Genomic DNA, 14,756 nt, shown 5'->3' on the forward strand with positions numbered 1-14,756 from the left:
TCCTCTGCCTTAAGACTGCATTATTACTTTTAGCTGAAGGGCTTTACTGATTTAATTTGAATTTAAAATAACTGGAAAATGTTCTCCTCTCACCCTGAAATGTCGTACCTTCCCAAATGAAATGGAATAAGAACAAGATTATCTTCTCTGTCTATATATATGTTTTTCGGGCTTTAGGGCTTTTACTGTCAAGCGCAGCAGGTTGCTGGGCAACGGGAGCGGTGGAGGAAAAGCTGATGACGCAATCAGGAAGTCCCCCCGTAGGACAGACCGTCCCACTTCAGAGACCGCTCGGTTCAGCCTACACAGCTAAAGTCACTAGGCTGCATCCTTGTAGCCTCCAACCTTCAGCAGCCTTCACGGAAGACCTGGACTGGTCCTCCAACAACCGACTTCCTGTTGCATCATCACCTCCACCGCTCCCGTTGCCTAGCAACGGGCTGGCTTGATAGTAAATGCCTTAAAAGCCAAAAAACGACAAAGTAAAAGAAGATAATCTTCTTATTTCATTTAATTTAGGAGGATACGCTTCTCCTCCGGAGCACGATATATTTCAGGCTGAGAGAGGAACTTGTTTTGGTTGTTTTAAATTCAAATGAAATCAGTTGCTGGGACAGTTGCAGATGTACTTTCAGCTAAAAGTAATAATACAATCGTAAGGCAGAGGAGATTCCATCAATGTTGTCAATAAAAACCACAACAGCAAACACATTTATTAACTTGTATACAAGGACTTCTTATTTTTCTATTGCAGAGGAAAGAAGCTATTTTAACCTTAGAATGTGTCCAAACTACAGCAGCTGAATGTCACCACACACATCGTTCTCCTCCTGCTCCATAAAACACGACTAAATGTAAACTTTAGAATCACACAACAAAAGGAGCAAAGCCAGTTCAGTTTCTGTGTGTATTTATTCTGTAACATTACTGACGTAGAAAGTGATATTTCAGGTTCAGAACTCGTCTACCTGAGCTCACTTTCATCCATTTCTGTTCCTAATATGAAGTACAAACTATATATTAAACAGCTTCACTAGGATGTTAGAGACCGACTATACCGCACTGCATGCTGGGATATGCTGGGCCACGTCCCTTGACCGCGGTCTGAGGATCCGACGGGTTGGGACAGCGGAAGTGACGGGTCAACGAACGCACGCTAGCGACTTGGAGACACATAGTGTCTTCAACCTGCGCTCCCTCAAAGCGCCGTTAGGGGGCAAGTCTGATTGTATAGACGTCTATGAGATAAAGACTCCACCTCTCTGTCGAGTTGTTCCCTCAGTAAACATTGCAGATATTGGTTTCTGGTTGATTGTGGTCATTCTCTAATTTTCCTTCTAATTCAATAGAGCGTGATGTTCATTTAATAAATGATGCTCCCATTAAGACTAAAATAGATGATAAAGCAAAGTATGAAAACAATGCCAGGACATATTCCTTCTCGTTTTGCTTTTGTCTGTCTCCCCTTTTACATTCTTTTCTTTTTGGCCTTTTAACCTCTCCTTCCTCCCCCCGTCGCCCATCCTGTCTTTTTGTCTTCGGTCGCCTGCAGCAGTGTGAACAGAAAACAAAATACCTGCCTACAGTCCATATGACCGCTGGACAGAATGTGTGTGTCTGTGTGGAGGTGTTTGTTGTGTCTGCTCTCTGTGGGTGTGTGTGTGGGTGTATATACTTCCATTACGGGTCTGTTTACACGCCCAGGTGGTCTCAGATTAACATTGATTTTCAGCTCCTGGAAAGCTTTCGCTCAGAAATAGTGAGCCTGAGGCGACGCTCGGCTCGACTCCCAGAGACCTCCCTCCCCCTCACGCTCGCTCTGTGACCTCCCCACGCCACTCCTCCCACCGCCCGTCACACAGCACAGAGCCGGGGTGGCGCTACCTCCACCTATCCCCACCTCCTCCTCCTCCTCCAAGGGTGGAAACAAACTGACTCGGGAGCGACGGTGTTTGATGTTCATGGTTGGCCTTGTTTCTGTGTGTCTTTCTGGGCTTCAATGAGAGGAATGAGATGCTGTCACGGCTTAATTGGATTGTTTGGAGAGAGACTGGAGTTGATACTCCAGGATGGAAGATGGTTAAAAAAAATGGTTCCACGATACCAGTTATAATGTACCTGGTGTCGGAGCGAGACTCTTGGCGGATCGTCGTAGCGTCACCTGGTGAAGCTACGACGACAATTTAGTAAATTATGGTTCATTTGGAGTCAAATAAGGCAAAGTGTACTTTAGGGCGGGCTTTTTGTGACTGACAGGTGGCTGCCACTACTGTAGCCAAAATACGGTAACTTACATAATTGACTGCAAAGAAATCCCCACGGAAATGATCGTAATCCAAGATGGCGAAATGACCGTACTCAAGGCTTCCAAGCGATAATCCACAGACTAATGGTGATCCATCCAGCTCATACAGTATATACAGTCTGTAGCGGCATTTCTGTCTGACCAAGGAGACATAAAGACACGAAGTATGAAGGCAGATCACTGTCTGAATCCAAGAGCGCAAATCAGGTCCATGCGTGTGCGGAAATCAAACATCCCCAAGCCAAAGTCCTAAACCTTAGGACCTAAAGACAGGATGTCCTCAAATCAAATTGTCTCTGTGCCCCTGTGTTTTTCAATTTCTCTTTTGAGCAGATATTATATGTATCTTCTTCTTCTTCTACTCCCTGCTGCCTCATTTTATATCAATATTTAAACTAAGGCTTTCTCTTTTTAAATGGCGCCTCCAAAGCCCATCTACGGAGGAAAGTGTAATGGTGGGCAGTTACTCACCTAAATTGGCCTCAATGTGTGGCTTAATGCTGGAAGCTGTAATGGGATTGTCTGGCTCAATGTCTGATACGGAGAAAAAGACATTCAAACCACAGTTGGAGGTAAATGCAGAGCCAGCTGTGATGGCTGCTTCTAGGTGTAGACCTTCATCTGGCCAAGAGGGCTCCAGCTATTACCAATACAAAGCTTTAAGATAGTTAAATATGGTTAGGCTATGTCAAACATTTATTTGGGGAAATAGAGATTTCTTTTTATCGGCCTTCTCAAATGTATTCTATTATAAAACCCCACACTATTCCTTCATTACCGCGCTGAGAACAGATAGCAAAAAAACAGATTACCTCAGTCAAACATGGATGAATAAAACACAAATACGAACCTGACTTGAACACATAAAAAGTAATTATCTGAGAACTAAAGCATTGTGCTGAGGGTTTGAGTCGCAGAAGCTCTGCTGTCACACGCCCGGTAATACCCACCTCATGTCAAGAAGGTGAGATGAGAGATAAGGAGGAAAAACGATTTTTCAAAAGACTTTGTACCTTCAGGCGTGGCAGAAAGAGGGGGGGGGGGGGGGGGGGCTTGTCTACAATCTGCAGGCGTCTGACAGAATCTTTTTAAAATGCTGAATTGACGGTGAAGTGGTCCGAATGTGCACTGAAACTGTGATACAGCTACGGTTTGCATCAATGTAGTCTTGTCCAATTTCTACCAGGAAAAGATGAAAAGAGGATAAAAGGATCGCAGTAAAAGGAAAATGATGGGATACTAAGAAGAAATTGTGAGATGGGATCAAATATTTAAGATATATACGATGCAATGTTAAGATTATCAGATACTTAATCGAACCATTGAAATGTGAACAGATAGAAGTCAGAATAATAAAGCAATATATCCGCAAAATTATGAACAGCAATACATCTCTACTTTGGAAGTCCGAAAAAGTATAAAAAATGATGTTTTCATTTGGAGTTACTTTAGACGCATGTCACATGAGAGAGATGACGAAGCTAATGCTAATGCTACATAGCGGACACACACACACACAGAGTCGCCATGACTTGGTCAGTTGAAAATTAGCTTGCGAGCTGGAAAAGTGTGGGGACTCCTGTTTTACACCCTGCAGTGAGATTCTCATTTTCACCGACTACCTCATAACGCCAATAAAATGTACGTAACTTTCATTCAAATTATGTTTTGATGTCAGAGGTATATTTTTAATCTATTCTTCATAATCTTGCTGGGGGGCGGCACGGTGGCGTGGTGGTCAGCACCGTCGCCTCGCAGCAAGAAGGTCCTGGTTCCACTCCGCCCAGTGGCCTTTCTGTGTGCAGTCTGCATGTTCTCCCCGTGTCTGCGTGGGTTCTCTCCGGGTTCTCCGGCTTCCTCCCACAGTCCAGAGACCTGCTCTGGGGATCAGGTTGATTGGTGACTCTAACTTGCCTGTAGGTGTGTGAATGTAGATGTGCGTGTGAATGGTTGTGTGTCTCTGTGTAGCCCTGCGATTGGCTGGTGACCCGTCCAGGGTGAACCCTGTCTATCGCCTGAAGTTGGCTGGGATAGACTTCACCCCCCATCCATGGATGAATCTTCATATTCATTTTTTATTTGCGCTAATACACAGTATGGGTTGATTTTTGTATTCTTTTCTAACTTCTCACCCATTTCTTTCTGTCGTGGAAACGGGACTCCGTAGGCTTCCTGGGTAAAGCTTGAACATTTGTATTTCTCACAGATAATGAACAGATTATGAGGTAAAGACGCAGATTTGGACAACAGTCTGAGCTACGTTCCGAAAGTAGACTCCCCTCACCACTCAGTCTGACGGATGAGGGAACCAGGTGCACCTCCGCTTGGTATCAACAAAAGAAAAAATACAATACAACAGGCAGACAAAGAAACACCAAACTCCGGTGTGGAGGAGAAGCTGCTTTCTCTCCCTCCAGAGACACAATGTCTCCTCAAAGACGCTTCTCATCCTAAACTGTATTTACTTCAAACCGTCCTCAGGATCAATAACCCCCCCCGTTCCATCCTCACCTCCTATCCCTTCAAATCTTTCCATCTTTGCCTTCGACCCAGGAAGACAGACACAGCTGATGTGACCCCTGGCGGGCTTTTCACACCTCCATTTCTGGTTGTCTGGTAGATATATCCACCTCAGCTGCTCCTCCCCTCCTGCTCTAACAAACGACGCCCCCCCCCCCCCCCTTCCCGAGGGTGGGCCAGGCACCATGAAACTCTTTCCCCACTGTGGATGCGTAACCTTTGCTTCATTCCTTTGCAGCTCATTGTGGGCTTTTTTTTTCTCCACAAAATGTCTTTTTTCCGGCGCTCAGCTCAGTCTGGATTCAGTCCGACAGAAGCGTCATAAAAACACATTTGTGTTCTGCTTCATTTTTAAAATCAGGCTGGCAGGGATTTCTACAACACATTTTACAGACATTTCAAGTCACACAAGATCAGTGTGGCTAAGCAGGCCCACTGGGACTGAAGCACACAGAGACGTCTTGAGCCGCTCTGGCAACTGTGTACAGTTCTGATGCTGCACACACCAGAAAGCTCTGGAGGAGGACAAACACAGATATAAGTATGAAATGTAAATAAGAAATGGATGTGAACTTCAATGTTTCCTATTATCAATATATATATGGGTATACAGGATGCGAATATGTCAGCAGCATGAGGACTTTATATTTTTGTAATAGAAATATTTAGAGATTTTCTTCAGTTCTCAGCTTGAATCCTAAAGCAGATAATTTTTTTCATGCTTAAATAATGCATATTTAAAAGCTCAAAATTCAATGCAATTCATTTTATTTTGTGTAACCCTGGATTGGAAATTAAAAATTTGCCTCAGAAGGAAAAATATAAATAACCACCATCAGATGTGACCACCATCAGACACAACCACCATCAGATGTGACCACCATCAGACACAACCACCATCAGATGTGACCACCATCAGACACAACCACCATCAGATGTAACCACCATCAGATGTGACCACCATCAGATGTAACCACCATCAGACGTGACCACCATCAGATGTAACAACCATCAGATGTGACCACCATCAGATATAACTATCAGATATAACCATCATCAGATGTAACCACCATCAGACACAACCACCATCAGATGTAACAACCATCAGATGTAACCACAATCAGACGTAACTACCATCAGACACAACCACCATCAGATGTAACCACCATCAGATGTAACCACAATCATATGTAACTTTCATCAGATGTAACCACCATCAGATATGACCACCATCAGACACAACCACCATCAGATGTAACCACAATCATATGTAACTTCCATCAGATGTAACTACCATCAGATGTAACCACCATCAGACACAACCACCATCAGATGTAACCACAATCATATGTAACTTCCATCAGATGTAACCACCATCAGATATGACCACCATCAGACACAACCACCATCAGATGTAACCACCATCAGACGTAACCACCATCAGACACAACCACCATCAGATGTAACCACCATCAGACACAACCACCATCAGATATAACCACCATCAGACACAAGACTGATTCTGGGGAAGAAGCATCCAAAGTTCAACAAATGTTGATTAAATATTGAATAGAATTCATATTATGTTGGATAAAAATATGTCGTACATTTCGGAAAATATTTCACCTATTATATACCTATTTAATACATTTCTAGTTTTGGACTAAGGACATTACCTCCCAAAGCCATTTTTGTTTTGTTCTAATAGTTGAGTCAGCACCTTGCTCCACTGGAGACCGGGCCTATTAGACTGACCGTGGTTTTTCCCAAGTTCCAGAGTTAATTTCGACAGTTTTTAGAATCCAATCTTGGAAAGTTTTGCAATTACAGGTCAACGGTTGTACATTTCGAAAGTCAATGTTAAAACAACATAATCTTCCATGTTACTCACAAACGTTCTTTGAAAATGTGTTTAGTTTAGTACCACAAGTACCACTTTATGTATCTGGGTCAATGTGGTTTCTTTTGGCACCATTGGTTTCCGTGATCTCTGGAGTGTTCCGTTGCTATCAAGGCTGTTCCTGCTGTTTTGTTTCGCAGGAAGGGAGAAGAGATTTTCATTGAACAGGAAGTGTGGGGGTGCAGTTTAGGAAACGAGGGAAGTGGTTTGTAGGTTACAGACGCCTGAGGACGGGTTCATACATCAGGACGCTGTTTCGGGAATTGGAGAGGGGTAGAAAAATAGACATTCATCTCTTGTCTCCTCTCTTGCGCTTCCATGTTGTTTGTTTTTCCTTTTCTGTAACAAAGCCTCCATATATTTTACTTCCTGAATGCTACAGTGGAGATGTGGTTGGATGTATTGATTTATTTCCTTGTTTATTTGTTCTGCTACGTGGATGTTTGTTCATTCCCATGTTGGTTCACTTATCTGGTACTTGTTGAAGGGAGAACATGACATTTCAATTTAAGCATCAGTATGAAGCGTTTATTTTAAACCAGAAATATATCCCAGGGATTTCTGTCAAGTTGAGGAATCCTCCACCATTTTTAAAGATGCTTAGTACAAATATAATATAAAGTTATTGAAGCTGTAATAAAGCACAAATGATGTCTATCATTTGAAATGTATTTGAAATGTGTGTGGCTGGATTCCTCATACTTTAAATAGTAGTTGTTGAGTTCTTAATTTAAGGGACCCTCTCATTCTATTGTATAATAATGTAAAGTGAAAGTCAATGTCTTAATTCTGAAAAAAAAGAAAGTCCTTTTTTTTTTTTTGTTCCCAACCATTCACTGGTTGAACATTGAAACATGAATTTACTACAACATAAAACAATAGGTGCTGAATGAACAACGGGAAATGGCTTTTCCCATTCCTCAGGTACTCAAACGATCAATGGGCCACTTAGTTGCTTCTGAACTTTTCATTAAGATAAATCAATATTGTTATCAGATCAAACGGTTCCCGTCCTACTTGTTCTCACTCCCGACTCATCAAATACCGCAGCTTCTAATACTGAGACACAGAGGAACCCTTAGCTTCAATACGAGACCTTCAGATTTCTGCTTCTGCTCAGAATTTCTGTTGTAAGAAATCTTTGGAACAAATGTCAAAAAATAAATCAAGGTGTGAAATAATGAGCTCCATATTAGTCTCTATTCTAAACTGTCTGTATAATGTCACTAACAAGAACTGTTTCTTTTTTCTCAACCAGCTGCAAGTCTCTCGAAGCCGCAGGTGAAGACGGCCTCTCTGGGGCAGGCCGGTAAGGCGCGATCCCCTCTGCTGCCCGTCTCAGTGCCCACGGCGCCGGACGTATCGGAGGAGGGGGGAACCAAACCTGCAGAGGATTCAGCCGCCAACGTGAGTTAAAATGTGCTGCACCACAGGTCCATTGCTGTGAAACACATGGGCAGGAAGTGTTGAGTTCAAGTGTTGAGTCCCAAAGTCAACTTTGGGACTAATTAGTGTTGAAACTGTGAAAAGTCACAAAAAAAAAGCAGCAAAAGGGGAGTATGACATGACTCTGTGCAGAAGGAAATTGGTCCATAGAATATATCAACAATACAGGAACATGGATGCTTAAAAAATGCTGCATGTAGAAATTGAAATTGGAGTGAAAGTAGAAAAGCCTTAAAGTGTCTTCAACCAGAGCTAAGCAGCGGACCCTCCAACCCCCCCCCCCCACCCCCCCCCCCGACCCCCCCGGTGAACTAGTGATGAGCGGGTCAGCGTTTTCAGGACCCGACTCATTAGCGTTATTAAAACACCTGCATCCGACCTGCCAACATTAAATATAGTTGCACAGTCTGTGGACGGGGACAAGGACCAAGGGCTGCTGCAGTTGCTGTGAGAAAAAGAGAATGACTGCATGAAAGGTTTCTGTTCCTTTTTAATAACTTACTCAAAATGCATCTTATTTTTGCGTGCGTCCGTCCCTGTGCTGTTTTCCAGTTGGCTCACGTAACGCTGTGTGTGAAATGACATCACATCGTTTCTGAACATGATTACATTTACACTTGTTCGATGTGGTCACTGGGTATTGTTAGGATTTAATCGATACAAGTACTCTTTATCATTTCTGCTTGTCGGTTCTTCACGAAAACACTTATTGGTCTTTTTCTCATTTTGTTTCAAGCCAGATATGAAAACAATATTGTTTCACTAGTATTGTATATCAATAAATAATTTGTCTTGAGCAGCAAAACAAGTTCTGAATTCGCAGCACAGTCGTTAGCTAGCAATTATCTTTCAATGGTTATTAAGGGTAGACGGCTGCTACACAAACAATAGAACTCAGCGTTTCTACACGTGGATGTTCATGTGGTGATGAACTGCGCTGGCTCCTCCTTCTTTTGGGGGTTGGGTCCCCGATGGGAGTCTCACTCTGTACTCAGTTGCTGTGTGAGTGAAACCAGAAGAATACTGTAGTTTCTAAAGGAGTGACAGCCCCTAACTGTTAACGGCAGAGCCTCACTTTTCAGGTTTCACAATGTGTGTCTGTCAGCTGCTTTGATCACAATGTCCTCAATGCATTTACACGTACTTTAAAAGGCTTAAGACCCCCCAAAACAAAAAAACAATAGATGAAAAGGAGAGAAAATCCAGGGGAGGATTAAACAGACAATGAGAGAGGAGAGAGAAGGCGGAGGAAGGAAGGTGCACACACACACACACACACACACACACACACACACACACACACACAGCTCGGCGCTACACCTGTTGCCTTCCCTTTAGGAAACTGGTGGCCTTTCAGCTGTAGAATGAAACCACCATCAGATATGAGTAGTGGAAGAGGACGGGGAAATACATGTAGGAGGAGGCCTGGGGGGAGCGGGGGAGGAAGAGAGAAAAAGGGAGGAGAGGAGAGCCATAAAGACATAGAAGGACAGGGGGGAGAAGGACAGAATGAGTGGACAGAGGATGTGTGTAGAACAAAGGAGAAGCACGAGAAGGAGCGCACAGGACGAAGAGGCAGGAGGAGGTATACAGCAGGAGAGGACGGGCTAAGGAGAAAAGCATGCAGGACGGAGAGGAGAAATGGAAATGGGGAGAAGAAGGACGGTTATGGGAGGAAGAGACAGGAAGCATAGGAGGGGAAGGGTGTGAGGAACAAATAAATAAAACATGGACAGGGGGAGGAAGGCGAGGAGAGGAAGGAGCCAGAGGATGACAAGCAGAAAGATAAACGACAGGACATGATGTGGAGGGATGCCGGACGGTGGGACCTGTTAAATATTCATATGGGACTCAATGACAATAGGACGAGATGTCGCCACGGCAACTAGAAGAGAGGAGAGAACAGAGGAGGATAGAAAATAAGAGAGGGGGGGCCGAGCTACAGAAACAAGTGGAATAGAGCAGAGAGAAAGAAGAAACAAGGATGGGAAAGCAAAGGAAAGGAGTTAAAACAAGCAAGAAAGAAAAAAGGTAGACAGGCTGATGTGTCGCCATAGCAACAGGAAGAAAGGAAGGGAGAGGGAAAGAAAGAAATGAAAAAGAAGAAGAAGAAGAGGAGGTGGTGGAAGAGAACAGGAAGAGAGGGACGCCATGACAACAACCGAATGAGACGGATGCTTCAGCAAAGGAGGAGGATGGAAAGGAGAGTCAAGGAGACCAAGAACATCTGGAGAGGGGCAACTGAATAGATGAGGAGGAGAGGAGCAAATGAGATGGTGGGACGGGCAGGAGGGGGGTCTAAAGGTCAACACGGCTTTCTCTTCATGCTGTTCTGTCTCTGTACTTGATCTAGTCTTTTCCTATCAGCCCTCTGGCATATCACACACACACACACACACACACATCATGAATGATGTAATTAGAACACAACAGGGCTTTTTATGTTGTTACATCTGTGACACACCATCAAAGAGCAGGAGAAGACACTCTTCGGTTCCTGTAACACTTCACACATCAGAAGTTCAATATTTTAGTTATAGATGTTAATGTTTTTTCTCTCTGACCAGCAGACTTCCATTCTTTTCCAAAACACAGTAAATTAAAATGATTAGTTGAAAAATGGTTGTATATATTTTTAATACTTAAATACAATTCATGTCCTGGCTTTGGCTTTAATTTTGTAAGGTCATAACTTCATTTCTAATATCAATTTCATGTTAAAACATCTCCTTCACCCATCTATTCTCGACCAAAATGACATTTTAAAAGATTGCATCCGCTACTTGATGATAGCGTTGTAATTAACCTTCGCAGCACATCTCACTTGAACGCTCCTTGATCCAAGCCAGTGGCACCTCCACAACGTCAGCAGACGAGCCCTAAACGCTGTACCTAATGTCAAGTTACGATTCAGAGCCCGGTTTCCCCGGTAACGCCTTATTCTGCCTGACATCCATTTGCTTTAGTTTAGGGAAGTATTTTGAATCTGTTGCCGGAGAACGTTGAGACACGCAAACACAGTGTGTGTGGAATCTGCCTGTGTCTCAATGCTCCTCTGGCTTCCAAGAGAGAATCAATCTACGATGGATCATAGTGGAGCCTCAATCCAGGTCAGTGGTCTGGTAGAGATAACAGGATGTGGGGGGAACACGGATCATCGACAGGCGCTTTTATGAAGCGTTTACCACCTCAGATACACTCTGCTGTTGCGGGTCAACAAATGAGATCTGGAGGTCACTGGATTGTTGTACGCAGTTGTGATTTTTGCAGAAGCCTTTTTGTCCTGGGGAAGATGGGAAATGTTGGATGGCGTGGGGCCTCTAGATGAGCTTTCATGGCCTCATTCAAGGCGAAAGAAAGGGGGGTCAAACCGGTCATGCTGTCTGTTTATTACACAGATAAAGGACAGCCTGTCAGTCCTTTTACTGCATATAACAGGAATCTACAGTCAGACGCTTGAGACTCACTGTGAGTTTTCCTCATCCGGCTCAATACAGAAAAAGAAAAGACGCTTCATGGGACAAGGAACTAAAAACTGTAACAAGCAATAACCGAATCCACTTGTTGTGAAATATTGTGGTTTTGGTGTGATAAAGTATTATGGACAAATTCAAGAAAATATCATATGCAGATAAATAATTTGAAATTTGTTAACTATTACTGCGTCCTATTTGGGCCCCACTGATGCTGAATGGGGGGCAATATAGAAATCTATAAATGACCGGAGGTTTACTTGCCCTCAGGCAGAAGGCGGTCGAAAGCTGATCCAACATGACTCTAACCCTTTGAAAGCTTCTAAACCTGACCAGACAGATTATATTGTTTGCAAATGTGGGTTAGGGTTCCAAATAAAAGTGTCGCTGAAAGCTTGGGAGAAAAGTCAGACCTTTAAAAACAAAAATGTTCAACTGTTTTCACAGTTTTGCTTAAGTTTTGCTAACCCTTCATGGGCCACAAGCAAAGATAATTACTATTACCATTAAATGATCAATAACATTTTTAAAAACACTTAAATCAGTATTTTAAATTAGCCCCATCTTCTCCAATATACAGCTAGTGTCACAGTAATTACCAAAATATTTTCAATTACTGAAATTGCTGGCTATACATTTCCTACAGACTTATTTGATTAATCAATTATGAATATCTGTTTATCAAAATACTGCAAATCGTCCTGCAAATCTCCATTTCTAAATTCTACCTGTATATATACACAAGAAGAGTAGAATGATATATAAATCAGAGTTTTATATATAGAGTTAAAATGTGTGTGTATATATATAAACTCTGAGAAATAGATAAGCTTGTCACATGATGGAAAATTATTTTTTATTTGGTCCATTAAAATTTTCTATTTAATCATTTCTTAATCCAATTTATCAAATCCTTAGAGGTTTTTAAATCTAAGGCTTTTCTGCTTGTCATTATCTTCTTTCTGGTCAAAGAAAATAAGCAATTTGACGACGAGGCCACCAAAATGATCCTTATAATTGAAAGCAGTGCAGTCGTTGTAGGAGCGTGTACGGTTATAAGCAAACGGACAACATGAAAGAAGGCATGGTTGAAAGTGTTTCATTAACCTAGTACCTTTGTTTGGAATTTAGTTTGAAAACTAAATTATTCAACAGAATTATTAATCACGAAGGCGCCGCCCTGGGAGCAGGGACAAACAACCAAACCACAGATTCAGTCTCATAATTGGTCTTCACTCAATATGTCAAAGTACTACTTCACATTGAGAGCTTGACACTTTATACAGGCGGAGCGCACGAACCTTTACGCCAACGCACCAACAACAGCGACAACTCTGGCGTGTTTTCTGCGGTTGACTCGCAGGCGAGCTTGTTATTTAACTACAATGGGATACCATTTGAGAATATTGTGCTACTATCAGTTTTACTAAACATCCCTGTGAACTTGGTGTTCTTGAGCATTCATTGCAACTTGTCGTCTTGCTCTCCAGCAGGTGGTTTCAGCTCATTTGACCTCACGTTAGAAGATCCATCACAGGCGACGCAAAGTCACCTTTCACTTTATCAGTCGTGAGCATGGATTTAAAAAAACTCAATACTGTAGGTGAACAGAGAGGTTCATTGTGACCGACCAGGTACCTTTAGAGATTCAGCAGTTAATGAAGGAGTCAGTGAATAGATGAGAACCATCAAAACCTACCAGAATGGGCACAGAATCGTCATAGTAAAGTGTTGGTGTCACAGGGGTGACGTTTAGCAGCCAAAGACAGCCACATGTGTTGGTTGAACACAGGCCAAATGTATCAACTGTGAAATTTACTGGTTGATCCAACAACTAACTCGTTCATTTTATCACTATTTTGAAGCTAGACAAGGTCTTTGATGGCTTGAACATCCCCTGTCGATCTCCTCAGTCCTGCTCGGCCATGTTCACGTATCCTTGCACAAGACACTTAACCACAATCTCTCCCGGATGCTCTGCAATTAGTATATGTTGGTATTGAATGGGTTAGGGTTAGTACTGATTGGCAGATGGCACTTTTCAGGGTAGCCCTGCTATCAGTGTATGAGCAGGTGTGATTGCATGAAGGATGAGATGTGGTATTAAAAGACTTGATTCATCATTGTAACTTTTTAATTAGAGTTTTTTTTCTTTTTTTAAGCTTGCAGTTGCATAACTTGCTCTACTCTTGTTGTTTTCTTTAGATTTACGAGCAGGACGACCTGTCGGAGCAGATGGCCAGTCTAGAAGGGCTGATGAAGCAGCTCAACGCCATCACCGGCTCCGCCTTTTAACCTGCGATCCCGACCCAAGCCAAGTCTTCAGCGGTGGTCCAGACTGGAACCATTCTTCAAGCCTTGATATCCCTTGTGCCACACACGCTGAGGCCGATCGAGGTTTGAAGAGGTATCAAAGGTCCGTGCCGCGTTGGAAGTTTGTTTGGTTTCTGGTGGTCTGCTAGTGTCAATTGTTTTGGATCGATAAAGGGATGGAAGAAATCAAACAACAATACAACAGCACAGCATCAACAAGGACAGGACCAGGGCTGAAGGGCTGAGAACCCCTCTTCAAACAGAAAATGATTCAAACCTGAGAGCCAGCGCCTCGGCTTTTTGATGCAGGATGACAGGATTATCTCAACAAAAAAGAAGACAAAGATCCCTCCTGGTTCTCCTCTTTGTGGTATTTATTAGCGTCCTCCACGGGGTTAACTACAACTCAACTACTGTGACAGTACCTCGCTTGTTTCTCATGATTGCTGTTGGAAGTATACCTTTTGTCTTTTTTGGGGGGGCGGGTATTCCATTTGTGTGCAGTTGCAGGATGTGCACATGTTCTGAAAGTGCCGCTGTCCCCTACAGTACAAAAAAAAGGAACCTCAGCCACCAAAGTTTCACCGAAATCAGTTTCTCACCTGGATCCGAGCGAGATCAACCCGTTACGCAAGCCTAGTTTTCCTCCTTTTTTCCCTGTCTGGAAGAAAACAGAATGGTTTTCTTGAGCCAACTGTGACTCATGACCCATGCGGTCTTTCCATTTCAGATTGGACTGGATTTGGAGGTTTAAAAAATAAAATAAGGTGAGAACAAAATGGATTTTAGGCGGAAAGTA

General features: G+C 42.9%; 1 protein-coding gene across 1 annotated transcript in view; it reads left to right on the forward strand.

The window, feature by feature from the left end:
* dcc (DCC netrin 1 receptor) overlaps window positions 1-14,631 on the forward strand; it is a gene marked incomplete in the record, with an annotated part of 177,412 nt that extends 162,781 nt beyond the window's left edge. The window contains 2 exon segments of the mRNA XM_078088380.1: window positions 7,984-8,132; window positions 13,850-14,631. Coding sequence (XP_077944506.1) covers window positions 7,984-8,132; window positions 13,850-13,939 — 239 coding nt within the window.
* Between the last annotated feature and the right edge of the window lie 125 nt (window positions 14,632-14,756).

This window comes from Gasterosteus aculeatus, chromosome 14 (assembly GCF_964276395.1).
Source record: "Gasterosteus aculeatus chromosome 14, fGasAcu3.hap1.1, whole genome shotgun sequence".
NCBI classification, from domain to species: domain Eukaryota; kingdom Metazoa; phylum Chordata; class Actinopteri; order Perciformes; family Gasterosteidae; genus Gasterosteus; species Gasterosteus aculeatus.